This window comes from Oncorhynchus kisutch, linkage group LG13 (genome assembly GCF_002021735.2).
Source record: "Oncorhynchus kisutch isolate 150728-3 linkage group LG13, Okis_V2, whole genome shotgun sequence".
NCBI lineage: Eukaryota > Metazoa > Chordata > Actinopteri > Salmoniformes > Salmonidae > Oncorhynchus > Oncorhynchus kisutch.
In genome coordinates this window covers 33,453,397-33,479,570 of record NC_034186.2, presented here as the reverse complement: position 1 = coordinate 33,479,570, position 26,174 = coordinate 33,453,397, and the positions used below count along the sequence as shown (strand labels likewise).

Here is a 26,174-nt window from a genome sequence, read left to right as displayed (position 1 = left end):
GACTTGTTTGAAAGGTAGCATCCTATGACGGCACCACTTTGAATGTCACTGAGCTTTTCAGTAAGGCCACTCCACTGCCAATGTCTGTCTATGGAGATTGCATGGCTGTGTGCTCAATTTTATACACCTGTCAGCAATAGGTGTGGCTGAAATAGCAGAGTCCACAGTTATCTTTCTCTCTCGCTCGCTCAAACGTTAAAGCACCAGACAAAATACATTTCCTACTACAGTCGGTCCTACTACTGCGACATTCAAATGTTTAAAAAATGTATCTGAAATGCAGCCATACACAACAACCGTTGTTTTATATACAGTTGAAGTCGGAAGTTTACATACACTTAGGTTGAAGTCATTAAAACTTGTTTTTCAACAACTCCACAAATTTCTTGTTAACAAACTAAAGTTTCGGCAAGTCGGTTAGGACATCTACTTTGTGCATGACACAAGTCATTTTTCCAACAATTGTTTACAGATTGTATCACAATTCCAGTGGGTCAGAAGTTTACATACACTACGTTGACTGCCTGTAAACAGCTTGGAAAATTCCAGAAAATTATGTCATGGCTTTAAAAGCTTCTGATAGGCTAACTGACATCATTTCAGTCAATTGGAGATGTACCTGTGGATGTATTTCAAGGCCTACCTTCAGACTCAGTGCCTCTTTGCATGACATCATGGGAAAATCTAAAGAAATCAGCCAAGACCTCAGCAAAAAGATTGTAGACCTCCACAAGTCTAGTTTATCCTTGTGAGCAATTTCCAAGCACCTGAAGGTACCACGTTCATCTGTACAAACAATAGTACGCAAGTATAAACACCATGGGACCACGCAGCCATCATACCGCTCAGGAAGGAGACGCGTCTCCTAGAGATTAGAGGTAGACCGATTATGATTTCTCAACGCCGATACCGATTTAATCGGCCGATTAAAAAAATAAAAAAATGTATTGGTAATGATGACAATTACAACAATACTGAATGAACACTTATTTTAACTTAATATAATACAATAAAATCTATTTAGCCTCAAATAAATAATGAAACATGTTCAATTTGGTTTAAATAATGCAAAAACAAAGTGTTGGAGAAGAACGTAAAACTACAATATGTGCCATGTAAAAAAGCGAACGTTTAAGTTCCTTGTTCAGAACATGAGAACATATGAAAGCTGGTGGTTCCTTTTAACATGAGTCTTCAATATTCCCAGGTAAGAAGTTTTAGGTTGTAGTTATTATAGGAATTATAGGACTATTTCCCTCTATACCATTTGTATTTCAGTAACCTTTGACTATTAAATGTTCTTATAGGCACTTTAGTATTGCCAGTGTAACAGTATAGCTTCCGTCCCTCTCCTCGCTCCTCCCTGGGCTCAAACCAGCAACACAACAGCCACCCTCGAAGCAGCGTTACCCATGCAGAGCAAGGGAAACAACCAGTCCAAGTCTCAGAGCGAGTGACGTTTGAAACGCTATTAGCGCGCATCCCACTAACTAGCTAGCCATTTCACATCGGTTACACCAGCCTCATCTCGGGAGTTGATAGGCTTGAAGTCATAAACAGCGCAATGCTTGATGCACAACGAAGAGCTGCTGGCAAAACGCACGAAAGTGCTGTTTGAATGAATGCTTACTAGCCTGCTGCTGCCTACTACCGCTCAGTCAGATTATATGCAACGCAGGACACGCTAGATAAACTCGTAATATCATCAACCATGTGTAGTTAACTAGAGATTGATTGATTGTTTTTTATAAGATAAGTTTAATGCTAGCTAGCAACTTACTTTGGCTTACTGCATTCGCGTAACAGGCAGTCTCCTTGTGAAGTGCAACGAGATGTTGTTGGTTATAGTGTTGGACTAGTTAACTGTAAGGTTGCAAGATTGGATCCCCGAGCTGACAAGGTGAAAATCTGTCCTTCTGCCCCTGAACTGTCACGCCCTGGTCGAAGTATATTATGTTTGTCTTCATTTATTTGGTCAGGCCAGGGTGTGACATGGGTTATTGTGGTGCATTTTTGTTTTGGGTTTTGTGGGGTGTCTAGCATAGTCTATGGCTGCCTGAGGCGGTTCTTAATCAGAGTCAGGTGATTATCGTTGTCTCTGATTGGGAACCATATTTAGGCAGCCATATTCTTTGAGTGTTTCGTGGGTGATAGTCCTTAGTGTCCTGATGTCCTTGTTCTGTGTTAGTTTACACAAGTATAGGCTGTTTCGGTTTTCGTTATGTTCATTACGTTTATTGTTTTGTAGTGTTTGTGTTTAGTGTGCTTTTCATTAAACATGAATCGTAAATCCGCATTTTGGTCCGACTCTCCTTCACACCTACAAAACCGTTACAGAATCACCCACCCTAACAGGACCAAGTGGCGTGGTAACAGGCATGAGCAACAAAGAGAGGAATGGACATGGGAGGATGAATTGTTCGGAGAAGGACCCTGGGATCAGCCTGGAGAATATCGCCGCCCCAAAGAAGAACTGGAGGCGGCAAGAGCTGAGAGGCGCTGGTATGAGGAGAAGCAACAGCGGCAGCAGGAGCAACAATATTGGGACTACACTACTTGGGAGGAAATAGACAGGTGGGCAGTCGACCCAGGGAGAGTGCCGGAGCCCGCCTGGGATTCGCAGGAGCAGTGCGAAGAGGGTTATAAGAGAATGGAGTTGGAGAGACAAGCACGGAGGCGCGGAAGGAAGCCCGAGAGTCAGCCCCAAAAATGTATTGGGGGGGGGGGGGGCTCAGGGAGAGTGTGGCAGAGTCAGGAGTCAGAGTCAGGAGTCAGACCTGAGAAGGAGTTAATGGGGAAATTGGAGGAGAGAGTTATGAGGGAGTTGCTGAGTTGGTGCTTTAGGTACGGTATTCGCCCGACGGAGCGTGTCGGGGATTTGATGGCACCTGGGTCAGCGCTCCATACTCGTCCTGAGGTGCGTGTTAGTCGGCTGGTGAAGTTGGTGCCAGCCTCACGCACCAGGCCTCCTGTGCACATCCCTAGCCTTGCACGTCCTGTGCCAGCACTGCTCTCAAGATCTCCAGTACGCCTTCACGGTCTAGCCCATGGGTGTCAAACTCTGGCCCGTGGGCCAAATTTGGCCCGCGGGGTAATTATATTTGGCCCGCGAGACAATACCAAATTACTACTAGAGCTGGCCCGCCGGTATTATACAGCGCATTCACCACTAATACTACAAATCCCATAATGCTCTGCTGTTTTCGCGCGCCAATCAGGACAGGACCCAGAAACGCTCTCTCCTCTGTGACAGTAGTCATAGCAACATAGACGCTACAACTGTCAGCGAGCTAACCCTTCCCAAAAATGGCGAAAAGAAAGGCAGAAAACAGGAGCTTTCTGGACAAGTGGGAGGCAGAATATCTGTTTACATATGTAAAAGACAAACCTGTTTGTCTTGTTTGTGGAGTCAACGTGGCTGTAAGTAAGGAGTACAACATTAGACGACACTATGAAACGAAACACCATGACAAATACAAGGACCTGGACATGACTCAAAGGAGCCAGAAAGTAGAGGAGATGAAAAGAAGTTTGGTTTCACAACAGAATATGTTTAAAAAAGCCACATCACAAAGCGAGGCTGCTGTAAAGGCTAGTTATATAGTGGCAGCAGAGATCGCAAAATCAGCCCGGCCCTTTAATGAGGGAGAGTTCATGAAAAAGTGCATGATGAAGGTTTGTGACCTCGTATGCCCAGAGAAAAAACAAGCATTTTCAAACGTGAGCCTGAGCAGGAACACAGTAGCTGATCGCACATCTTGCCACCAATCTGTATGACCAGCTGATGGAAAAGGGAAAAGATTTTGTTGCGTTCTCCCTCGCTGTGGATGAGAGCTGCGACGCATCTGATACTGCTCAGCTGTCAGTCTTCATCCGTGGAGTGGACTCAAATCTGTGTGTTACGGAGGAGCTATTAGGATTCAAATCAATGCATGGCACAACCACAGGAAAGGAAATCTTTGAGGAGGTTTCCAAATGTGTAACTGAAATAAAGCTGCCGTGGGATAAACTCGTTGGATTAATGACAGATGGTGCGCCAGCGATGTGCGGTAAAAAGAGTGGCCAGAGCCTTCCTCCTCTACAGCGCTGCTGGAGTCTCCCGCCTGTTCAGCGCTGACAGAGACTTCCTCGTCTACAGCGCTGCAGGAGTCTCCTGCCTGTTCAGCGCAGCCAGGGCTGCCGGTCTGCATGGAGCAGCCAGAGCTGCCGGTCTGCATGGAGCAGCCAGAGCTGCCGGTCTGCATGGAGCAGCCAGAGCTGCCGGTCTGCATGGAGCAGCCAGTCTGCAAGGAGCCGTCAGTCTGCAAGGAGCCGCCAGTCTGCAAGGAGCCGCCAGTCTGCAAGGAGCCGCCAGTCTGCAAGAAGCCGCCAGATCCGTCAGTCTACATGGAGCAGCCAGATCCGTCAGTCTACATGGAGCAGCCAGATCCGCCAGTCTACATGGAGCAGCCAGATCCGCCAGACTCTTCCAGATCCGCCAGTCAGCCAGACTCTTCCAGATCCGCCAGTCAGCCAGACTCTTCCAGATCCGCCAGTCAGCCAGACTCTTCCAGATCCGCCAGTCAGCCAGACTCTTCCAGATCCGCCAGTCAGCCAGACTCTTCCAGATCCGCCAGTCAGCCAGACTCTTCCAGATCCGCCAGTCAGCCAGACTCTTCCAGATCCGCCAGTCAGCCAGACTCTTCCAGATCCGCCAGTCAGCCAGACTCTTCCAGATCCGCCAGTCAGCCAGACTCTTCCAGATCCGCCAGTCAGCCAGACTCTTCCAGATCCGCCAGCCAGCCAGGATCTGCCGGATCCAACTACCTGCCTGAGCTTCCTCTCAGTGCCGGGCTGCCCCTCAGTGCCGGGCTGCCCCTCAGTGCCGGGCTGCCCCTCAGTGCCGGGCTGCCCCTCAGTGCCGGGCTGCCCCTCAGTCCAGTGGGGTTCTGGGTGAGGACTACTAGGCCATGGTCGGCGGCGAGGGTGGACTATCCTAGGACGTGAGGGGGAGGAACTAAGACATTGATAGAGTGGGGTCCACGTCCCACGCCGGAGCCGCCACCATGGACAGACGCCCACCCGGACCCTCCCTATTGTTTTGATGTGCGTCCGGGAGTCCGCACCTTAGGGGGAGGGGGGGTTCTGTCACGCCCTGGTCGAAGTATATTATGTTTGTCTTCATTTATTTGGTCAGGCCAGGGTGTGACATGGGTTATTGTGGTGCGTTTTTGTCTTGGGGTTTTGTGGGGTGTCTAGCATAGTCTATGGCTGCCTGAGGCGGTTCTCAATCAGAGTCAGGTGATTATCATTCTCTCTGATTGGGAACCATATTTAGGCAGCCATATTCTTTGAGTGTTGTTCTGTGTTAGTTTACACAAGTATAGGCTGTTTCGGTTTTCTTTACGTTCATTACGTTTATTGTTTTGTAGTGTTTGTGTTCAGTGTGCTTTTCATTAAACATGAATCGTAATCTACACGCCGCATTTTGGTCCGACTCTCCTTCACACCTAGAAAACCGTTACATGAACGAGGCAGTTAACCCACCGTTCCTAGGCCATGATTGAAAATAAGAATGTGTTCTTAACTGACTTGCCTAGTTAAATAAAGATTAAATAAAGGTGAAAAAATGATAATAATAATTAAAAAAATCGGCCAAATCGGTGTCCAAAAATACCCTAATTAATCGGCCATTCTGATTAATTGGTCGACCTCTACTAGAGATAGACATACTTGTGTGAAAAGTGCTGGTTCATCCTTGGGGAAAAGTGCTGGTTCATCCAATTTCCAAATGCCTGAAGGTACCGCATTCATCTGTACAAACAATAGTACTCAAGTATAAACACCATGGGTCCACGCAGCAGTCATACCGCTGAGGAAGGAGATGCATTCTGTCTCCTAGAGATGAACGTACTTTGGTGCAAAAAGTGCAAATCAATCCCAAAACAGCAAAGGACCTTGTGAAGATGCTGGAGGAAACAGGTACAAAAGTATCTATATCCACATTAAAACGAGTCCTATATCGACATAACCTGATAGGCCACTCAGCAAGGAAGAAGCCATTGCTCCAAAACCGCCATAAGAAAGCCAGACTACGGTTTGCAACTAACTGCACATGGGGACAAAAGGTTGTACTTTTTGGAGAAATGTCCTCTGGTCTGATGAAACAAAAATAGAACTGTTTGGCCATAATGACCATCATTATCTGAATAGGTCTAGCGGACAATTTTCTTGGGTCACTACAACTATATCTATTTTGACAATTGGATTGGTCCCCTCTACCACACGGAACCCCACTAATCTACCGATGGAAACGCATGAGGTGGCTAAAAACAGACCTCCATCCTCTGCTAGCTTGCTACCGATGGCCCAGCTAGCTGTCTGAATCACCGTGATCCCAACTAACCTCACTACTCACTGGACCCTTATGATCACTCGAATAAGCATGCCTCTCCTCAATGTCAATATGCCTTGTCCATTGCTGTTCTGGTTAGTGTTTATTGGCTTATTTCACTGTAGAGCCTCTAGCCCTGCTCCTATACCTTATCCAACCTTTCAGTTCCACCACCCACACATGCGATGACATCACCTGGTTTCAATTATGTTTCTAGAGACAATATCTCTCTAATCATCACTCAATGCCTAGGTTTACCTCCACTGTATTCACATCCTACCATACCTTTGTCTGTACATTATACCTTGAAGCTATTTTATCGCCCCCAGAAACCTCCTTTTACTCTCTGTTCCGGACGTCCTAGACGACCAATTCTCATAGCTTTTAGCCGTACCCTTATCCTACTCCTCCTCTGGTGATATAGAGGTAAATCCAGGACCTGAAGTGCCTAGCTCCACTCCCATTCCCCAGGCGCTCTCTTTTGATGACTTCTGTAACCGTAATAGCCTTGGTTTCATGCATGTTAACAATAGAAGCCTCCTCCCTAAGTTTGTTTTATTCACTGCTTTAGCACACTGCCAACCCGCATCTCCTAGCCGTGTCTGAATCCTGGCTTAGGAAGACCACCAAAAACTCTGAAATCTCCATCCCTAACTACAACATTTTCAGACAAGATAGAACGGCCAAAGGGGGAGGTGTTGCAATCTACTACAGAGATAGCCTGCAGAGGTCTGTCCTACTATCCAGGTCTGTACCCAAACAATTTGAACTTCTACTTTTAAAAATCCAACTCTAAAAACACGTCTCTCACCGTTGCCGCCTGCTATAGACCACCCTCTGCCCCAAGCTGTGCTCTGGACACCATATGTGAACTGATTGCCCCCCATCTATCTTCAGAGCTCGTGCTGCTAGGTGGCCTAAACTGGAACATGCTTAACACCCCAGCCATCCTACAATCTAAGCTTGATGCCCTCAATCTCACACAAATGATCAATGAACCTACCAGGTACCACCCCAAAGCCGTAAACACAGCACCCTCATAGATATCATCCTAACCAACTTGCCCTCTAAATACACCTCTGCTGTTTTCAACCTAGATCTCAGCGATCACTGCCTCGTTGCCTGCATCCGTAATGGGTCAGCGGTCAAGCGACCACCCCTCATCACTGTCAAACGCTCCCTGAAACACTTCAGCGAGCAGGCCTTTCCAATCGACCTGGCCCGGGTATCCTGGAAGGATATTGACCTCATTCCGTCAGTAGAGGATGCCTGGTTATTTTTTTAAATGCCTTCCTCACCATCTTAAATAAGCATGCCCCATTCAAGAAATTTAGAACCAGGATATAGCACTTGGTTCAGCGGCTCATCCAAGCCTTCCCCACTTTTCCTTCTCCCAAATCCAGTCAGCTGATGTTCTGAAAGAGCTGTAAAATCTGGACCCCTACAAATCAGCCGAGCTAGACAATCTGGACCCTTTCTTTCTAAAATTATCTGCCGAAATTGTTGCAACCCCTATTACTAGCCTGTTCAACCTCTTTCATGTCGTCTGAAATTCCCAAAGATTGGAAATCAGCTGCGGTCATCCCCCTCTTCAAAGGGGGGGAACAGTCTTGACCCACACTGCTACAGACCTATATCTATCCTACCCTGCCTTTCTAAGGTCTTCGAAAGCCAAGTAAACAAACAGATTACCCACCATTTAGAATCCCACCGCACCTTCTCCGCTATGCAATCTGGTTTCAGAGCTGGTCATGGGTGCACCTCAGCCACGCTCAAGGTCCTAAATGATATCATAACCGGCATCGATAAGAGACATTACTGTGCTGCCGTATTCATTGACCTGGCCAAGGCTTTCGACTCTGTCAATCACCACATCCTCATCGGCAGACTCGATAGCCTTGGATTCTCAAATGATTGCCTCCCCTGGTTCACCAACTACTTCTCTGATAGAGTTCAGTGTGTCAAATCAGAGGGCCTGTTGTCCGGGCCTCCGGCAGTCTCTATGGGGGTACCACAGGGTTCAATTCTTGCGCCGACTCTCTTCTCTGTATACATCAATGATGTCGCTCTTGCTGCTGGTGAGTCTCTGATGCACCTCTATGCAGACGACACCATTCTGTATACTTCTGGCCCTTCTTTGGACACTTAACAACCCTCCAGACGAGCTTCAATGCCATACAACTCTCCTTCCGTGGCCTCCAACTGCTCTTAAATACAAGTAAAACCAAATGCATGCTCTTCAACAGATCGCTGCCTGCATCTGCCCGCCCGTCCAGCATCACTACTCTGGAAGGAATATGTGGACAATTACAAATACCTAGGTGTCTGGTTAGACTGTAAACTCTCCTTCCAGACTCACATCAAACATCTCCAATCCAGAGTTAAATCTAGAATTGGCTTCCTATATCACAAAGCATCCTTCACTCATGCTGCCAAACATACCCTCGTAAAACTGACCATCGTACCGATCCTCGACTTTGGCGATGTCATTTACAAAATAGCCTCCAGTACCCTACTCAATAAATTGGATGCAGTCTATCACAGTGCATTCCATTTTGTCACCAAAGCCCCATATACTACCCACCACTGCGACCTGTACGCTCTCGATGGCTGGCCCTCGCTTCATACTTGTCACCAAACCCACTGGCTCCAGGTCATCTACAAGACCCTGCTAGGTAAAGTCCCCCTTATCTCAGCTCGCTGGTCACCATAGCAGCACCCACCTGTAGCACGCGCTCCAGCAGGTATATCTCTCTGGTCACCCCCAAAACCAATTCTTCCTTTGGCCGCCTCTCCTTCCAGTTCTCTGCTGCCAATGACTGGAACGAACTACAAAAATCTCTGAAACTGGAAACACCTATCTCCCTCACTAGCTTTAAGCACCAGCTGTCAGAGCAGCTCACAGATTACTGCACCTGGGCTATGTACATCTATAATTTAGCCCAAACTACTACCTCTTCCCCTAATGTATTTATTTATTTATTTTGCTCCTTTGCACCCCATTATTTATATTTCTACTTTGCACATTCTTCCACTGCAAATCTACCATTCCAGTGTTTTACTTGTTATATTGTATTTACTTCGCCACCATGGCCTTTTTTTTGCCTTTACCTCCCTTATCTCACCTCCTTTGCTCAAATTTTTCAACTGTATGTTTGTTTTACTCCATGTGTAACTCTGTGTTGTTGTATGTGTCGAACTGCTTTGCTTTATCTTGGACAGGTCGCAATTGTAAATGAGAACTTGTTCAACTTGCCTACCTGGTTAAATAAAGGTGAAATAGAAAAAAAATTGTTTGGAGGAAAAGTGGGAGGCTTTCAAGTCGAAGAACACCATCCCAACCGTGAAGCACGGGGGTGGCAGCATCATGTTGTGAAGGTGCTTTGCTGCAGGAGGGCCAAGGGGACATCACAAAATAGATGGCATCATGAAGGAGGGAAATTGTGGATATATTGAAGCAACATCTCAAGACAGTCAGGAAGTTAAAGCTTGGTCGCAAATGGGTTTTCCAAATGGACAATGACCCCAAACATACTTCCAAAGTTGTGGCAAAATGGCTTAAGGACAACAAAGTCAAGGAATTGGAGTGGCCATCACAAAGCCCTGACCTCAATCCTATAGAAAATTTGTTGGCAGAACTGAAAAAGCGTGTGTGAGCAAGAAAGCCTACATACCTGACTCAGTTACACCAGCTCTGTCAGGAGGAATGGGCCAAAAATTCACCTAACTTATTGTGGGAAGCTTGTGGAAGGCTACCCTAAAAGTTTGACCCAATTTTAAAGGCAATGCTACCAAATACTAATTGAGTGTATGTAAACCTCTGACCCACTGGGAATGTGATGAAAGAAATAAAAGCTGAAAGAAATCTCTACTATTATTCTGACATTTCACATTCTTAAAATAAAGTGGTGATCCTAAGACAGGGAATTTTTACTTGGATTAAATGTCAGGAATTGTGAAAAACTGAGTTTAAATGTATTTGGCTAAGGTGTATGTAAACTTCTGACTTCAACTGTAGCTTAATAACACAAGATAGATATTGGTCTCCGCTACGACATACAAGTGTATCTGAAATGCAGCCTCAGGCTACACCTAAACTATAGCCTACTGTCGTCTATCAAAACTCATTTTGATTATTTTACTCCTGGGGCAAAACTGGTCAAATTAATATCCTACATCTGTAGGAGGTCTAGTTAAATGAGAGCAGAGTTCAATACAGAGCAGAGCCCATGTTAACCCCAGCCTTACCTCTCCCCAGGGCCCTGTGACCCACATGGGGGGTGGGCAGCGCTGCAGGTTACAGCGCACCCTGGTGGTGGGACGCCCATACTTGGGACACTGGGACTCTGGCAGTGTGCCTCCACTCTCCCCCCTCTTACACAGAAGGACACGGTGCCTGAACCCTGGACCACAGCTGGGATTACACTGGAGGAGAGAGAAGGAAGAGTGTGAGAGAGATGAGGGAGAGATTATTCAAATCAGAGCTCCAGCCTCTATAGCCCCAGAGCACACCAGAGACCAGTACATAATCCAACCAGCAGGTGGCATTGGTTACACACAGAAATGTTGAATAGGTACAGAAAGTATCGAGGTAAGCAACTTCTCTCTATTTCAAGAAATCTCTAGATTCTGCTTGTTAGTTTTTTTAAAAGTTGGATAGGCTTCTGGGGGTATTTTGGGTGTACCTCTGACCAGTTCAGGGCCAGCCACTCTGGGGGGCAGGTGTGGTTGTTGCAGGGCTCAGTGAGGGGTGGTCCTGGGGGGGTACAGGCGCCGTCGTCCTGCACCTTCTCCTCTGTAGGAGAGATCTTCCTCTTACACAGCACCTCTCTGGTCCTCAGGCCCCCGTTACAGCTGCGACTGCAGTCAGACCACTCCCCAGACCCCCAGCTGTGGGAGACACACAGACAGGGCTTAGTTCAGCAGGATCTCACACTCCCACACACATGTACATACACACATGATAGGTAAAAACGTATTCTGCGTATATAGTCATAAGGGCCCAATCAGAGGAGCTCCAAACACGCAGTGGAACAGATACATTGACACTCACCTTGGGGAGCATGGCTCAGAGTTGCAGCCTCGCTTCTTGTCTTTGGGTTTGCTCTTCTTGTCACAGAAGTGGTTGTAGACCACGGAGTGATCAGCTTGCTTCTTACACACGACCTGCTGGATCTGAGCACCTGACAGAGAGAAGGAGTGAAAAACACATTATAAAACAGCGACAACTCTTTTGATCATTCCTCTGATGCAGCTCACACTGTGTGGCTCAGTTGGTAGAACACGCTGCTTGCAACGCCAAGGTTGTGGGTTCAAATCCCACAGTGGACCAGTATGAAAATGTATACCCTCTACTGGATAAGAGTGTGTGCTGAATTATGTAAAAGTGTAGAACTTGTACAAGCACTTTTCCTCTCGCTTGTTCTGCTGACATTAGGGTCAAGGAAATGTGCTTTTAAACAAAGTAAATTAGTTTATATCAAGATAGTTACTTTGGATCATTTACCCGCAACAGAAAGAAAGCAAAAGAAAGAAAGTGTGTGTAACTTCAAAGTTGGCTTCAGCACGAACTCCTGCGGTTTCACCAACCCCACAGTACCTCTGTTCATAAACATTCCATTCCCATGTTTCCCCAGGGTCAGTGTTACGTTAGGAAAACTCTCAAAAACTATTTTATGTACCAGCATGTGTTTGTGTGTGTGAGAGAGGGAATATGAGAAAGCCGTGGAGAAAGTGAGGGTTATGCACTGTGCATGCATGTGCCTGAGTGAGTCAGTGAGTTTACTAGAGAGGTCAATAGACTGTCTATATGGAGGATCCAGCCCTGCCTAGCAGATAAATGGATCATTAGTAAAACACAATGGGTGTGTCATGACGACCATGATGGTATTTTTAGCCTCAATAATTTGAAATGAACATGGGATAAAAGATTGATCTGCATGAATAAAAGTCTGTGTGCATTTCTGAATCAAATAATATCAATCAATGAGCAATGATAGAGCCAGAGAAGAGTACAGTACAGAGTTATAGAGCCAGTAGTGGTGGTACCCCCAGCGCAGAGTGCAGAGCAGCGGGACCAGGAAGTGTAGTGCCAGGCGTATCCAGTCAGAGGGTCTCTGTTGACTGGAGGGTTGAAGCGGTAGTGGATCCCTGGGTTCTCGTCCCTCACCAGAACCTACACACACACACACGCATGTCACGTATGGTATTCCATAGAATAATTACCGTTACACACACAATAACACACACAGCTAGGCCATTACCATGACGATGAGAGTCATGTTGGTGGGCCCCAGGGCCTCCAGGGTCTCAGGCTCATCAGTGGGTCGGCGGTAGTGGAAGGTGGTCCCTGTGATGTCGAACCTACGAGGGGTGTCGATGGTCAGCTTCCCATTGATGAAGTACTGGTCCCCTTTACTCTTCAGCACTATAGCAGAGAAGGAACGAGAGGATGTCTGACTGCAAACGTGTTATAATAGTTCTAATAACAGCGTTACTGATGTGCCGATGCACTTACATTTTAATTTCAGTTTGAGTGTGAATGCACACTATAGAATCCAGCATGACAGAATAACACATTGTGTGACACAGAAGAGACATGAACTCTCACCTAGGTAGTTGAGGGAGATGTTGAGCTCCTGAATATGAATGAAGGTAGATCCTTTGGGGATTCTGACCACCTCTTCATAACCTGGGATCACACACACACACACACACACACACACACACACACACACACACACACACACACACACACACACAGAGGAGAAAGGCAATGTGGAAGTTTTATTCACTGACATACTGGAGGGAGAATGATGTATAAATAGTGTTTTACTCTGTGGGACTTCAATGGAATAAACAGAGCCTTCGGATTCCAACCACATTCCTGGGCAGCGTTCAGTAACCATGTTTGAAGCCAGGCTGTGCTGTCCAGCCAGCCACCACAGCCCTGTAAATAACTTCAGTCTCACAAAAAAAAAAGTTTTTTAAATAATCCATTCCAATGGTGCGACCGCTGAGGAAAGGAGAGGCTTGACTTTTGACCCCTCTCTGGTGCAGCAGTCAGTGCAGTGAGTAAATTCAGTAACCCGGCTCTGTACTTGCGGTTCCTGGCAGCTGGAGAGGGAGAGGTTTTTCTGTTAACAATCAGGGGCCTATGCGGTAAAGAGAGAGCCAAAGAGCAATAAACCCCTGGCCCTCAACCCCTGAGTAACCCTCCACCACAACCAAAGTTACAGACTGGACAGACTAGACAGATAGACAGACAGACTGAAAGAGAGAGAGAGAGGATAGACTCGACAGATGAAGAGAGGAGAAAAAGAGAGAACCTAGAAAGATAGATGAGAGAGCGTCTCAGACCTCAGATGTAACTAGTAAGGTTGCAGAGGCAGGGGAGAAAATGGCACCATCGTCACTCTTAGGTGTGAATCTCTAGATAGAACAACATGCTCAAAACACCAGCCCATCTGCTGTACTGCTTGGTTAGTGAATGACAACAAACCCCATTTAAACCCTCCTGGGAGTGAGGATTGGTCTGCACCTCAGAGACATAAAAAACCCTGTAGACATGACTGCTCTGTGGCTCGTAAATCAGCCAGGAACCAGAGTGTAGGCCCAGGCTAAGGCTGTTGCTGAGCCGGCCAGTGTGGTCCCAGCCACCGAGCTGTGGCCACCCCAGGAAGGTGTGTTCACTCTGAGGGTTGCAGAAGGGATACCACTCCTGCAACCCACACCTAAAACTGCCTGCCACATGCCCCCAAACGGGCACAAGAGAAACCCCACACACTCCTTCCTCCCCCGCAGCCTTCCTCCCCCGCAGCAGCCTTTCCCTCCCCTGCAGCCTTCCCCCCCCGCAGCAGCCTTTCCCCCCCGCAGCCTTCCTCCCCTGCCCCCCCCCCCCCCCCCGCAGCCTCACCCCCCGCAGCCTTCCTCCCCCCCAGCCTTCCTCCCCCACAGCCTCCCTCCCCCCCAGCCCCCCCCCCCCCCCCCCCCCCCAAACTTATCCATGGTTAATATTGATCAATAGTGGGTATTTGGAGTTTGACCGCACTTTAAAAGTATTCTGAGTTTGACCGTACTTAAAAAGATTAGTTAGTTAGTGCAGTGTCATGTACCTGCAGGGTGACGTTAGGCATTAGGGTTAGTGCAGTGTCATGTACCTGCAGGGTGACGTTAGGCATTAGGCTTAGTGCAGTATCATGTACCTGCAGGGTGACGTTAGGCATTAGGGTTAGTGCAGTATCATGTACCTGCAGGGTGACGTTAGGCATTAGGGTTAGTGCAGTATCATGTACCTGCAGGGTGGACACAGGACCACAAGCCTTCCAACTGTCACTATGATGGAATCGAGACCTCTGGAGTGTCTATAGGCTGAGCCTACCACAAGCCCTCCAACTGTCACTATGATGGAATCGAGACCTCTGGAGTGTCTATAGGCTGAGCCTACCACAAGCCCTCCAACTGTCACTATGATGGAATCGAGATCTCTGGAGTGTCTATAGGCTGAGCCTACCACAAGCCCTCGACAACGGCTTGGTTTTCTTGGAGATGGTGATGGCTAATTCTTGTGCCTGGCATCATCTGTAAGCCTGGCTGGGCTGTATCAGTTCCCCTGACATGTTTCCACAGAATTAATCACAGACCATTAATCAGGGCCAAAGTGTTTAGACTGAAATAGGTACTGAAATAAAAGGTCATTATGCACCTACAGGAGGGAGAGAGGGAGGGAAAGGGGTTGGCAGGGCAAGATATTCACGAGTAACTCTATATGATTAACTGGTACAGTATGCAGATCATGCAACTAGAAAGCTCGCATGTGAACAGATAATTATACATTACTTTCAAAATGTCTGAGGTCCCCTAACTCACATTGCAAGGCAGTAGTCCAACACATATTTAGCTCATGTCAGAATCCAAATGCATGCACACATTGTTTGAATTTCCATAAAACTATTTGGTTGCATAATCTTTCTCGATGGATCTCTCAAACTTAACTAAATCTCATTCTCAGAAAGTTGCTCGAGCTCCCTGGTCCAAAACACAGGCCCTTTCTTCTTTGACATTTTATTTGTGTTTTTCATTTTTATTCCCAAGTCTAATTGAGAGATATGTGTTATTGGCCTGTTCTAGAAGTGGTGTTGGAGGGAGCAGAGAGTTTGAGGACAGAGAAACGCAGCAATCAGGGTCTTTTAAAGAGAGAGACGTGTCCTGTTGCCAAGTCTTGGAACAGAACAGTCCACCCAGTGTCTGTCTGTCCACGCCTGCCCAGCCTGAGAGAGAGGCACACTACCACCCTAACTGTAGAGACCATCATTGTGCAGTAAGCATCAAAGAACGGGGTTAAGATTCCTTCCTAGCAGTATTGTGGTGAATAGACTTCTGTTCTGTATACTAAACTGTACCTCCTTCAGGCAAGGAGTCATTGAAGACGCCCTCTATGGCCTCACAGTTGCTCCCGTCACCCCCGCAGATACGGCAGCGGTCCTCCCGCACATCCGAGCCCAGGATCCGGTCACAGCCCACGTGCTGCAGGGATACAAGGGCCATAGATCAGAGGGTGCAGGCAGAGGCACACAGACACAGACACTAGCCCCTATAGAGAGCAAAGCAGAACGCACACTGTCCTTTCAGCAACAGAAGTGAGGCTGATTGAAATGTTTCCCAGGTGCCTAATGAAAATACTGACACCACAGGATGTCAACACACCCTCCCTACAGGAAACATTCATAAGACACAACCTGTACTAAGCTGTGACATACACACGTACCCCACCAGACATGCCACCAGGAATCTTTTCACAGTTGCCAAATCCAGAACAAATTCAAGAAAGTGTACAGTATTATATAGAGCCATTATTGCATGGAACTCCCTTCCATCTCATATTGCTCAAATGAAAAGCAAACCTGGTTTCAAAACAAAGATGAAGCAACACCTCACGGCACAACGCCTCTCCCCTATTTGACCTAAATAGTTTGTGTGTATGTATTCATATGTAGGCTGCGTGTGCCTTTTTTAAATTGATATAGTTTTGACCTTGAGCTGTTCAGGAAGAGTAGCTCCTGCTTCAGTAACAGCTAATGGGGATCCTAATAAAATACAAAAAAAATACCAAATAGCAACATAAGGTTCAAGCCAACACAAATGTTGGTCTAAATTAACTCCTGCCCTGTACAGTAACTCTAACATGTGACTGGATGGATGGAGCAACCCTGGGGCACTTTAAACCCTGTTGACCCAGGCAAGTCTAGGTTCCATTAACTATCAATGTGGAAGCTATTTTCCCTTAGTAATAGCAGGACTTGTTCCAGGCCGGGCCCTGGCCCTTCAGTTCAGACTGGGCTCTGGGCCGTGTCCCCTGGTGAGCCTGGGCCAGGCCAGGCAGCCAGCCTGCTGCAGCCTGCGCATGTGTTTCCAAGCACACACACTTCTCTCTCTCTCCACTCACTCTCCCTCGCTCGCTTCAAATAAATCTCTTACTCTCTGGATCCTAACCACCATGAGGCTGCAAACAATACTTACATTTTTCTCCTCACTGTTTTCTCCTTTTTATATGCACCATAAATATAAGAGAGAGACGGGAGGAATGAGACAGAACCTGGGAGATAGAAACTGAGAAATAATGAGAGAAGGAGAGTATGATAGGGAAAGAAACAGAGTTCTAGAAATGAAGAGATAAAGAGGGATGAGAAGGAAGAATACCAGAATATGATAGACCCAGAGAGAGAAAGAGAGTGGGAGAATAAGAAACAGAGAGGGAAAGAGAGAGGGGGAGAATAAGAAACAGAGAGAGAAAGAGAGAGGGAGAGAATAAGAAACAGAGAGAGAAAGAGAGAGGGGGAGAATAAGAAACAGAGAGAGAAAGAGAGAGGGGGAGAATAAGAAAGAGAAAGAGAGAGGGGGAGAATAAGAAAGAAAGAGAGAGGGAGAATAAGAAAGAGAGAGAGAAAGAGAGAGGGAGAATAAGAAAGAGAGAGAGAAAGAGAGGGAGAATAAGAAAGAGAGAGAAAGAGAGAGGGAGAATAAGAAAGAGAGAGAAAGAGAGAGGGAGAATAAGAAAGAGAGAGAAAGAGAGAGGGAGAATAAGAAAGAGAGAGGGAGAATAAGAAAGAGAGAGGGAGAATAAGAAAGAGAGGGAGAATAAGAAAGAGAGGGAGAATAAGAAAGAGAGGGAGAATAAGAAAGAGAGAGGGAGAATAAGAAAGAGAGAGAAAGAGAGAGGGAGAATAAGAAAGAGAGAGAAAGAGAGAGGGAGAATAAGAAAGAGAGAGAAAGAGAGGGAGAATAAGAAAGAGAGAGAAAGAGAGGGAGAATAAGAAAGAGAGAGAAAGAGAGAGAGAATAAGAAAGAGAGAAAGAGAGGCAGAATAAGAAAGAGAGAAAGAGGGAGAATAAGAAACAGAGAGAGAAAGAGAGAGGGAGAGGGGGAGAATAAGAAACAGAGAGAGAAAGAGAGTGGGAGAGAGGGTGAATAAGAAACAGAGAGAGAAAGAGAGTGGGAGAGAGGGTGAATAAGAAACAGAGAGAGAAAGAGAGTGGGAGAGAGGGTGAATAAGAAACAGAGAGAGAAAGAGAGTGGGAGAGAGGGTGAATAAGAAACAGAGTGTGGGAGAGAGGGTGAATAAGAAACAGAGTGTGGGAGAGAGAGGCTGAAGTGAATATATTTAGCAGCTAGCCGTGCAGCCAGCTGAGCTGGAGGGTCACTGAGTTCCTGCTACACAGAACAGAACCAAGTAAGAGAGGAGAGGAGAATAGTTGATAAACAGTCTCCTCTCTCAGTCTGGACGAGCCCAGAGACTTCCACTCACACCCACTTCATGTGCCCAGGCCCTGAGACAGCTCCAAACAAAGCCCAAGAGAGGAGAGAGGGATGGCCGTTCAATTGCCTAATGAAATCTAGCTCTGCTCCACATAGCTGCAGGAAACCACAAAACAACAATTCAGATGTTTTGTGGTTTGGTGTCATTCAGCGAGTGTATTTCATTTTTCCCTCCTCCCCTCCCAGTCCAAAGCCACGCTGCTTCTTGACAGGCTCTGAAGCCATCCAAAAACAACAGAATGGGGGAACAATCGGCATCGTTTGTGTGAGCAGTGAGCAACACCATCTGAAAGGCAATACTACTTTAAGAAGACAACCAGGAGGAGAGTTAAATGAGAGGACAGAAAGGACGGAGCAGTCTCACCTTGCACTCTCCATTCACACAGACATCCAGAGAGTCGTCCCGACATGGGGTTCCGTCCACCACAGCCGGAGCACGCTCTGTGTAGAAGTTATATCCCTCCGCCAGGCAGTTCAGAGAGCAGGACTTCACTCCACCTAGACAACAGAGCAGCACAGAGAAGGGGAACATAAGACAATAGTTCAATACAAACACAAATAGATCCCGGATTAGATTCTGCAGCAAATTTGGGGTGGGGGGGTAACCTAGAAGTACTTAAAACCCACAATCCTACGTCTCTTGGTCTACACGTCTCTAGGTCTCCACGTAAGCCATTATACAAATAGGTCTTGACTAGATCGCTGGTGTTTTGGCAAGGATCTGACAATATCATGTCAGTTTTTAAGGCTGGGTTTACACAGGCAGTCCAATTCTGATATTTTCCACAAATTGGTCTTTCGACCAATCAGATCAGTTCTTTTTCCAATAACTGAGCAAAAGATCAGAATTGGGCTGCCTGTGTAAACGCAGGCTTAGAGCTGTTGGTTTCATAAGTTGTTACGTAATACTCTTGGGTAAACAACAAATACCCAGACTTGACAATACCATCATGTCAGAGGTTTAGAAGAGCTGTGCATTGTTATTTTCATTCATTGTTTGTGACACTCTTGGGTAAACAACAACATACACTCACCGGAGAGGTACACCACCCCGTTCACGAAAATGGATCGGTCGTACAGACAGTGAGTCACGTGGCTTATTATATAAAGCAGACGGACATCAAGGCATTCAGTTACAGTTCGATTGAACATTAGAAATGGGCAAAACAAGTGACCAAAGCGACTTGTGCGTGGTATGATCGTCGTTGCCAGGCGTGTCGGATCCAGTATCTCAAAAACAGCCACCCTCCTGGGATTCTCACACACGACAGTGTCTATGATTTACCGAGAAGTGTGACAAACAGAAAACATCCAGTCAGCGGCAGTCCTGTGGGCAAAAACAGCTTTTTGATGAGAAAGGTTGAAGGAGAATGGAAAGAATTGTGCAAGCGGGCCGCAAAAAGACAAATAACTACGCAGTACAAGGCACAGTACAACAATGGTGTGCAGAACGGCATCTCGGAGCGCACAACTCGCCTGTCCTTGTCACGGATGGTCTATTACAGCCGGACAACCACACCAGGTACCACTTCTATCAGCGTGGACATGTGATCACCAACACTGCACAATTTAGGAGTGGAAAAACATTGCCTGGTCTGACAAATCCTTGTTCCTGTTGCGTCATGCTGATGGCAGAGTCAGGATTTGGCGTAAGAAGCATGAGTCCATGGACCCATCCTGCCTGTTGTCATCAGTACAGGCTGGTGGTGAGAGGAACAACTATGAAGGTCCTCTATAGAATCCCATAGATGGTTGGTGTTTTGGGAAGGACATGAAAATACCATCAGAAATAAGTCAGAGGTTATTGAGAGCTGTATGTTTCATTAGGTGTCAAGTAATACTTTTGGTAAACACATAAAGTAGCATGATTAAGAGCTAGATTGAGTTGACCAGGGAAGCAGCTGGTCCTCTATAGCAGGGGTGGGCAATTCCAGTCCTCGAGGGCCTGATTGGCGTCAGTTTTGCCCCAGCTAACACACCTGACTCCAATAGTCACCTAATCATGATCTTCAGTTTAGAATGCAATTTCAAATCAAATCAAAGTTTGTCACGTGCGCCGAATACAACAGGTGTAGTAGACCTTATAGTGAAATGCTTACTTACAGGCTCTAACCAACAGTGCAAAAGAGGTATTAGGTGAACAATAGGTAAGTAAAGAAATAAAAACAACAGTAAAAAGACAGTGAAAAATAACAGTTGCGAGGCTACATACAGACACTGGTTAGTCAGGCTGATTGAGGTAGTATTGTAACGGTTTTCGTCCTCCTCTTCTGAGGAGGAGTAGGAAAGATCGGACCAATATGCAGCGTGGTAATTGTTCATCATTATTTTAATAAACTGAACACCAAATACAACAAGGACCAAAAGAAACAACCGAAACAGCTCCGTCAGGTGCAAAACACACTAAACAGAAAATAACTACCCACAACGGGAAAACAGGCTGCCTAAGAATGGTTCTCAATCAGAGACAACGATTGACAGCTGCCTCTGATTGGGAACCATACCAGGCCAAAACCAGAAATACAAAACATAGAACAAAAACATAGAAAAAAGAACAGAACGCACACCCTAGTCACAGGGCGTGACAAGTATGTACATGTAGATATGGTTAAAGTTACTATGCATATATGATAAACAGAGAGTAGCAGTAGCGTGTAGCCATAGCGTAAAAGAGGGGTTGGTGGGCGGCGGGACACAATGCAGATAGCCCGGTTAGCCAATGTGCGGGGGGGCACTGGTTGGTCGGGCCAATTGAGGTAGTATGTACATTAATGTATAGTTAAAATGACTATGCATATATGATGAACAGAGAAGCAGAATTTGATAAACAGAATTTGATTAATCAGCTGTGTTTGCTAGGGATGGAGAAAAGTGTGAGACCAGTCAGGCCCTGGAGGACTGGAGTTTCCCACCCCTGGTCTATAGGATCCCATCTGCAGCAGCAAGCAGAGACAACACCAGACTCAGCATTTTAAATGGCATCCACTCTGGCTTTCACACCATTTCATTGCTCAAACACATTTACGCAATGCGATTTTGAGCTGCACTGCTGCTGTGTCGAGTTTACAACATTACACAACACGAAAACAAATCGCTTCCACTTCGCTCTTTATTAGCACTTTCAGCCGTGAGGCCTCTTGTTGGGTGAAGACAACACAATTGCTCCAGCCATTCCCCTCCATTACTGAGAAAACCCCGGGCTGCTCTAATGTGTCTGATGGCCACGCATGGTATTTTAATGGGATTTGGGGTTTTAGGTTCGACACAGTTTGTTCTCCCACAGCTGTAAGGACTCGGGTGCCAAAGACAGAGAGGAGAGTGGGGAGGTGGAGGGGCTATAGAGGGGAGAGAGCACAGTTTGGATTGCTAACATCAAGAGAACAAGCAGCTGATTGTGATTAAGTCCCCCCTTCACTCCTTCTATCCACACACAGACACACACACAACCCTTTTGTCCCCTCGGCCCCCTCTTTGTCTGTGCCACCCCTCTGCCACCTAAGGTCTGGGACTGATCAGGGCTGTGGGTTCTGAGGCTCTTGGTTTCGCTAACAGCACGGTGGGGTCAAACGCTCACAACAACAAAAAGGAGAGGGCGCTAACAGCACGGTGGGGTCAAACGCTCACAACAACAAAAAGGAGAGGGCGCTAACAGCACGGTGGGGTCAAACGCTCACAACAACAAAAAGGAGAGGGCGCTAACAGCACGGTGGGGTCAAACGCTCACAACAACAAAAAGGAGAGGGCGCTAACAGCACGGTGGGGTCAAACGCTCACAACAACAAAAAGGAGAGGGCGCTAACAGCACGGTGGGGTCAAACGCTCACAACAACAAAAAGGAGAGGGCGCTAACAGCACGGTGGGGTCAAATGCTCACAACAACAAAAAGGAGAGGGCGCTAACAGAAACAGTGCAACTCTCAGCAAATTCCCTGGGAAACTGGAATGTGGAAATCCTGCAGACTTGCAGAAAAACGGACAGGGGGAGAGGAAAGAGAAAGAGAGGGAGAGAGAGAGAGGAAAGAGAGGAAAGAGAGGGAGAGAGTGAGGAAAGAGAGGGAGAGAGAGGAAAGAGAGGGAGAGAGAGGAAAGAGAGGGAGAGAGAGGAAAGAGAGGGAGAGAGAGGAAAGAGAGGGAGAGAGAGGAAAGAGAGGGGAGAGAGAGGAAAGAGAGGGGGAGAGAGAGGAAAGAGAGGGAGAGAGAGAGGAAAGAGAGGGAGAGAGAGAGGAAAGAGAGGGAGAGAGAGAGGAAAGAGAGGGAGAGAGAGGAAGAGAGGGAGAGAGAGGAAAGAGAGGGAGAGAGAGAGGAAAGAGAGGGAGAGAGAGGAAAGAGAGGGAGAGAGAGGAAAGAGAGGGAGAGAGAGGAAAGAGAGGGAGAGAGAGGAAAGAGAGGGAGAGAGAGAGGAAAGAGAGGGAGAGAGAGAGGAAAGAGAGGGAGAGAGAGAGGAAAGAGAGGAGAGAGAGAGGAAAGAGAGGGAGAGAGAGAGGAAAGAGAGGGAGAGAGAGAGGAAAGAGAGGGGAAAGAGAGGGAGAGAGGAAAGAGAGGGAGAGAGAGGAAAGAGAGGGGGAGAGAGAGAGGAAAGAGAGGGGGAGAGAGAGAGGAAAGAGAGGGAGAGAAAGAGGAAAGAGAGGGAGAGGAAATAGAGGGAGAGAAAGGGGAGAGGAAAGAGAGGGAGAGAGGAAAGAGAGGGAGAGAGGAAAGAGAGGGGGGAGGGTGTTATTTGTGCAGTGACAGGTGCTCTCATTTATTCCATATTCCAGAGCATGCCAGCGACCACACTGAGCTCTCTTACTGGCTGACAAGGCCAATCAATGTCTCAGCACAGAAACGCCAGCACATCTGCTCTATGGGCCGACCCAACACATAGCACAAACACGTACACACAATGCAACACACATACATCACAACACAGCCATTTTCTCACTTTACTTACCACCACCCTTTAGTCAACACAGTTTCCATGCTTTATAACCTGGCCAGGCTCTGGTCATGTGAGAGTAGAAATAAGTGTTAATTGGGCAAGATTCAGGACCAGGCAGGCAGCACAGTGGAACCAGCTGACAAGTTAGGACCAGGTAGGCAGCACAGTGGAACCAGCTGACAAGTCAGGACCAGGTAGGCAGCACAGTGGAACCAGCTGACAAGTCAGGACCAGGTAGGCAGCACAGTGGAACCAGCTGACAAGTCAGGACCAGGTAGGCAGCACAGTGGAACCAGCTGACAAGTCAGGACCAGGTAGGCAGCACAGTGGAACCAGCTGGCAGTCAGGACCAGGCAGGCAGCACAGGGGAACCAGCTGACAGTCAGGACCAGGCAGGCAGCACAGTGGAACCAGCTGACAAGTCAGGACCAGGCAGGCAGCAGAGTGCCTTTCCACTGGCCTCCCATGAAGCCTCTCTCTTAGCCAGGGTGCTCTGGCATCACAGCCCACAACCCCCCTGTGAGCTGGGAGAGCAGCCCATAGTCTAACATATCACTTTATACGCTGTGACAAATCATCTAATACTGCCACGGCTGTGTACAAGCCAAGTATACCCATTTCCAGCTAGTTCCACTGTTTGAAAAGTTGTTGAAATCTCTTTTGGGCTCTGTTTGTGCTGGCACCGCTGAAACAGGTACAGTATGTGCTGCCTGTGAGTCTTGCGGATAACAAAGCTGTGGGATGATGGAAAACTCGAACTCCCATGGTACTGTGCTTTGGCAGGCTTGCCTCCAGTCTGAAGCTAAGCAGGTTTGTAGGCTGGATGGATGGGGGCTGACTGACTTGGGGGGCCTGCTGAAGGAAGGCATCCTGCGAAAGTTGTTGGACCAAGCGCAACAATGTGGATGGCTTATGCCTCAGAAAAAAAATGTATATGACTGCTAAAACGCTGCACGCTTTTTTTAATGAACTATCCTTGGCTGTCTGAGCCGAGCCCGATGGTCTGCTAGAGGTGTCCAACTACAGGACAGACGGAAAGAGAGAGGCAGCAGAGAGGAGAGAGGAAAGAGCAAGAGAGAGGGGGAAAGAAAGCAGAATAGAGAGGGAGAAATAGGGAGGAATGTAGAAAGAGAGTGAGTGAGTAGAGAGAAGGGGGTTGGGATGTGTGATATGGCCCTAACGCAGGGCAGACTGTGGCACAACTTGTATTTTAACAGCTGCAAGGGATTTCCATTGTAAAATCAGCTGACTTGATGAAAGGAGCACTTGTTGCCTGGAGTTGGAGAGGGCCCCTCTGTAAGCCATTATGTTATTGGACTGGTAGATTAAAAGCAGCTATGTCGTCGAAAGTATTTATCTTTCGCATCCAGAGCAGCGCTCATCAAGCACAGGAATTCTAGCCAGACAGGAGATTGTCTGCAGCCTTCCCCTCTCCCCTTCTCCTCTCTTCTTTTCAGCTCTCCCCTCTTCCCTTTCTGGACCCACGATCTGGCAGCACTCTCCTGCTCAGCTCTCCCCTCTTCCCTTTCTGGGCCCACGGTCTGGCAGCACTCTCCTGCTCAGCTCTCCCCTCTTCCCTTTCTGGGCCCACGGTCTGGCAGCACGCTCCTGCTCAGCTCTCCCCTCTTCCCTTCCCTTTCTGGGCCCACGGTCTGGCAGCACCCTCCTGCTCAGCTCTCCCCTCGTCCCTTTCTGGACCCACGATCTGGCAGCACTCTCCTGCTCAGCTCTCTCCTCTTCCCTTTCTGGGCCCACGGTCTGGCAGCACTCTCCTGCTCAGCTCTCCCCTCTTCCCTTTCTGGGCCCACGGTCTGGCAGCACGCTCCTGCTCAGCTCTCCCCTCTTCCCTTCCCTTTCTGGGCCCACGGTCTGGCAGCACCCTCCTGCTCAGCTCTCCCCTCTTCCCTTTCTGGGCCCACGGTCTGGCAGCACTCTCCTGCTCAGCTCTCCCCTCTTCCCTTTCTGGGCCCACGGTCTGGCAGCACTCTCCTGCTCAGCTCTCCCCTCTTCCCTTTCTGGGCCCACAGTCTGGCAGCACTCTCCTGCTCAGCTCTCCCCTCTTCCCTTTCTGGGCCCACGGTCTGGCAGCACTCTCCTGCTCAGCTCTCCCCTCTTCCCTTTCTGGGCCCACGGTCTGGCAGCACTCTCCTGCTCAGCTCTCCCCTCTTCCCTTTCTGGGCCCACGGTCTGGCAGCACTCTCCTGCTCAGCTCTCCCCTCTTCCCTTTCTGGGCCCACGGTCTGGCAGCACTCTCCTGCTCAGCTCTCCCCTCTTCCCTTTCTGGGCCCACGGTCTGGCAGCACTCTCCTGCTCAGCTCTCCCCTCTTCCCTTTCTGGGCCCACGGTCTGGCAGCACGCTCCTGCTCAGCTCTCCCCTCTTCCCTTTCTGGGCCCACGATCTGGCAGCACTCTCCTGCTCAGCTCTCCCCTCTTCCCTTTCTGGGCCCACGGTCTGGCAGCACTCTCCTGCTCAGCTCTCCCCTCTTCCCTTTCTGGGCCCACGATCTGGCAGCACTCTCCTGCTCAGCTCTCCCCTCTTCCCTTTCTGGGCCCACGGTCTGGCAGCACTCTCCTGCTCAGCTCTCCCCTCTTCCCTTTCTGGGCCCACGGTCTGGCAGCACTCTCCTGCTCAGCTCTCCCCTCTTCCCTTTCTGGGCCCACGGTCTGGCAGCACGCTCCTGCTCAGCTCTCCCCATGTGCTTGCTGCACTATTCTCTCTGTGAACTCACAGGCAGATGTGTCAGCTTTCTCCATATCTGCAGACTGTCTACAGACGTTTTCAACTTGAAATGACCACCGAGCAGACAGTGTAGTTACCTCTGCAATGATGTATCCCAGTCTGCTGTGGAGGAGGGTGGGACACACACACTTACTGTACACACCTCCTCTGTAGGGTTGCCAGGTGTAGAATTTCCCCCGGAAAGGAACGTTGTCGAAATCGGCGCACTGAATCTCCCGGAAATCCTGAGAGCCTGCAGGACACTCCTGAGACAGACACACAGAGGGGCAGAGATCAGCTCTGTGTCAATCAAATCTCAGGCCTCTCAACATCAGACATCCACTTTATCCC

The 26,174-nt window shown here is 48.0% G+C and overlaps 1 protein-coding gene across 2 annotated transcripts in view; it reads right to left on the bottom strand.

Moving 5' to 3' along the window:
• adamts10 (ADAM metallopeptidase with thrombospondin type 1 motif, 10) overlaps positions 1 to 26,174 on the bottom strand; it is a 53,606-nt gene that overhangs the window by 3,898 nt on the left and 23,534 nt on the right. Inside the window, exons 15-23 of one of the 2 annotated variants that reach the window (XM_020499024.2) lie at positions 25,978 to 26,089; positions 18,552 to 18,685; positions 15,775 to 15,898; positions 12,984 to 13,064; positions 12,637 to 12,800; positions 12,422 to 12,548; positions 11,427 to 11,556; positions 11,059 to 11,263; positions 10,622 to 10,798 (exon numbers count right to left, since the gene is read on the bottom strand). In XM_020499024.2, the coding sequence (XP_020354613.1) occupies positions 10,622 to 10,798; positions 11,059 to 11,263; positions 11,427 to 11,556; positions 12,422 to 12,548; positions 12,637 to 12,800; positions 12,984 to 13,064; positions 15,775 to 15,898; positions 18,552 to 18,685; positions 25,978 to 26,089 (1,254 nt within the window). The remainder of the gene's footprint in view (positions 1 to 10,621; positions 10,799 to 11,058; positions 11,264 to 11,426; positions 11,557 to 12,421; positions 12,549 to 12,636; positions 12,801 to 12,983; positions 13,065 to 15,774; positions 15,899 to 18,551; positions 18,686 to 25,977; positions 26,090 to 26,174) is intronic. The other variant, XM_020499025.2, reaches the window with a different exon arrangement.